We start from the raw sequence: 1,919 nt of genomic DNA, 5'->3' as shown, positions 1-1,919 counted from the left end.
CCAGCACTTTGGGAGGCCGAGACGGGCGGATCACGAGGTCGGGAGATCGAGACCATCCTGGCTAACACGGTGAAACCCCGTCTCTACTAAAAATATAAAAAAACTAGCCGGGCGTGGTGGCGGCGCCTGTGGTCCCAGCTCCTCGGGAGGCTGAGGCAGGAGAATGGCCGGAACCCGGGGGGCGGAGCTTGCAGTGAGGTGAGATCCGGCCACTGCACTCCAGCCCGGGCGACAGAGCAAGACTCCGTCTCAAAAAAAAAAAAAAAGAATTTCGCTCTTGTTGCCCAGGCTGGAGTGCAATGGCATAATCTCAGCTTACTGCAACCTCTGCCTCCTGGGTTCAAGCGATTCTCTTGCCTCAGCTTCCCGAGTAGATGGGATTACAGATATGCGCCACCAAGCCCAGTTAATTTTGTATTTTTAGTGGAGACAGGTTTCTCCATGTTGGTCAGGCTGGTCTTGAACTCCCAACCTCAGGCAATCTACCTGCCTCGACCTCCCAAAGTGCTGGGATTACTGATGTGAGCCACCACGCCCAGCCTATTAACCTCTTTTCAAACTGGATTAAGTTATTGGTGCTTCTCATTCCCGACAGCAGTCCCAGCTATCTGACTTCATGTGAAAGATGGCTAATGCAGAAGTGAGTGTCCCAGTGGGGGATGTGGTTGTGGTACCCACTGAAGGAAATGAAGGGGAGAATCCTGAAGACACTAAAACCCAAGTGATCTTGCAGTTACAGCCTGTGCAACAAGGGTAAGTGGCTAGAGATTTGGGTATTCTGAAGTATTTTGGGAAGTTTCAAGGGTGGGGAAATTACAACTTTATGGTTGCTTAGCACAATGGAACATTTAACATCAATCAGAGCTGGCTTAGTTTTCATCTGTATAATATACTATATTGCATGCTGTATTTGTCGTTTTAGTACTTATTACCAACAGTTACATGTTTCTTTATTTCTGCTTCTGTTCTCCACCTTGAGCTCCTTGAGGGTAGGTTACATGGCTCCCTCATTTTATTTTATTGTTATTTTTGTTGAGACAGAGTCTTACTCTGTGACCCAGGCTGGAAGGCAGTGGTGCGATCATAGCTCACTGCAACCTCGAATTCCTGGTCTCAAAAGATCTTGCCATTTTAGCCTCCTGAATAGCTGGGAATATAGGCACATGCCACTGCACCTGGCTGATTTTTCTTTTGTTCTTTTTTTTTTTTTAATTTTCATAACATATTTTATTTAACCCAATATACCCAGCACATTATCATTTCGGCACATACTCAATTTAAAAATTCCAGGCCTACATAGATGGAGCTGGATGCCATCATCCTCACCAAACCAACACAGGAACAGAAAAGCAAACACTGCATATTCTCACTCATAAATGGGAGTTAAACAATGAGAACACATGGACACACGGAGGGGAACAACACACACTGGGGCCTGTTGCGGGGTGAAGGGGCGAGGGGAGGGAACCTAGAGGATGAGTCAATAGGTGCAGCAAACTACCATGGCACATGTATATCCATGTAACAAACCTGCATGTTCTGTACATGTGTCCTGGAACTTTGATTAAATAAATAAAAATTCCAGTTCCAATCCCACTCTTGCACAGTTATGATTCTTCAGCATAACCATGAAAGCATGATTTACTTCAGAGTTCAAATGTTGACTTTTTTATTTTTTGTAGAGATAGGGGTCTTGCTTTGTTGCCCCTGTTGCCTCATCTTATTTATCTGCACTTTTCACAGAGGCTCCTTATGTGTCTACCAAAAGACAGTGTAGCTAGAGTCAGAGGACATCAGGCAAGGCAACGACCATAAATTCTCTGAACCCCCATGGAGGGGAAATTATCAAGCTGAGTCTAGCACCTACTACAATACAATGTATTATGAAGGTACTGGAAAAAGAGAAGATTTAAAAGGAG

At 45.1% G+C, this 1,919-nt stretch overlaps 1 protein-coding gene across 1 annotated transcript in view; it reads left to right on the top strand.

Annotated features, from left to right (window-relative positions):
- Positions 1 to 504: 504 nt before the first annotated feature.
- The window catches only part of LOC108518143 (glucocorticoid modulatory element-binding protein 1), a gene marked incomplete at its 3' end in the record, with an annotated part of 26,143 nt that continues 24,728 nt past the window's right edge, over positions 505 to 1,919 (top strand). The window contains exon 1 of the mRNA XM_017856333.1: positions 505 to 753. Within this exon, the coding sequence (XP_017711822.1) occupies positions 626 to 753 (128 nt within the window). The remainder of the gene's footprint in view (positions 754 to 1,919) is intronic.

The sequence above is a fragment of the Rhinopithecus bieti genome, unplaced genomic scaffold, assembly GCF_001698545.2.
Source record: "Rhinopithecus bieti isolate Rb0 unplaced genomic scaffold, ASM169854v2 scaffold_41082, whole genome shotgun sequence".
NCBI lineage: Eukaryota > Metazoa > Chordata > Mammalia > Primates > Cercopithecidae > Rhinopithecus > Rhinopithecus bieti.
Note: the sequence above shows the minus strand (reverse complement) of the source record. Positions and strands in the feature narration are given on the sequence as shown.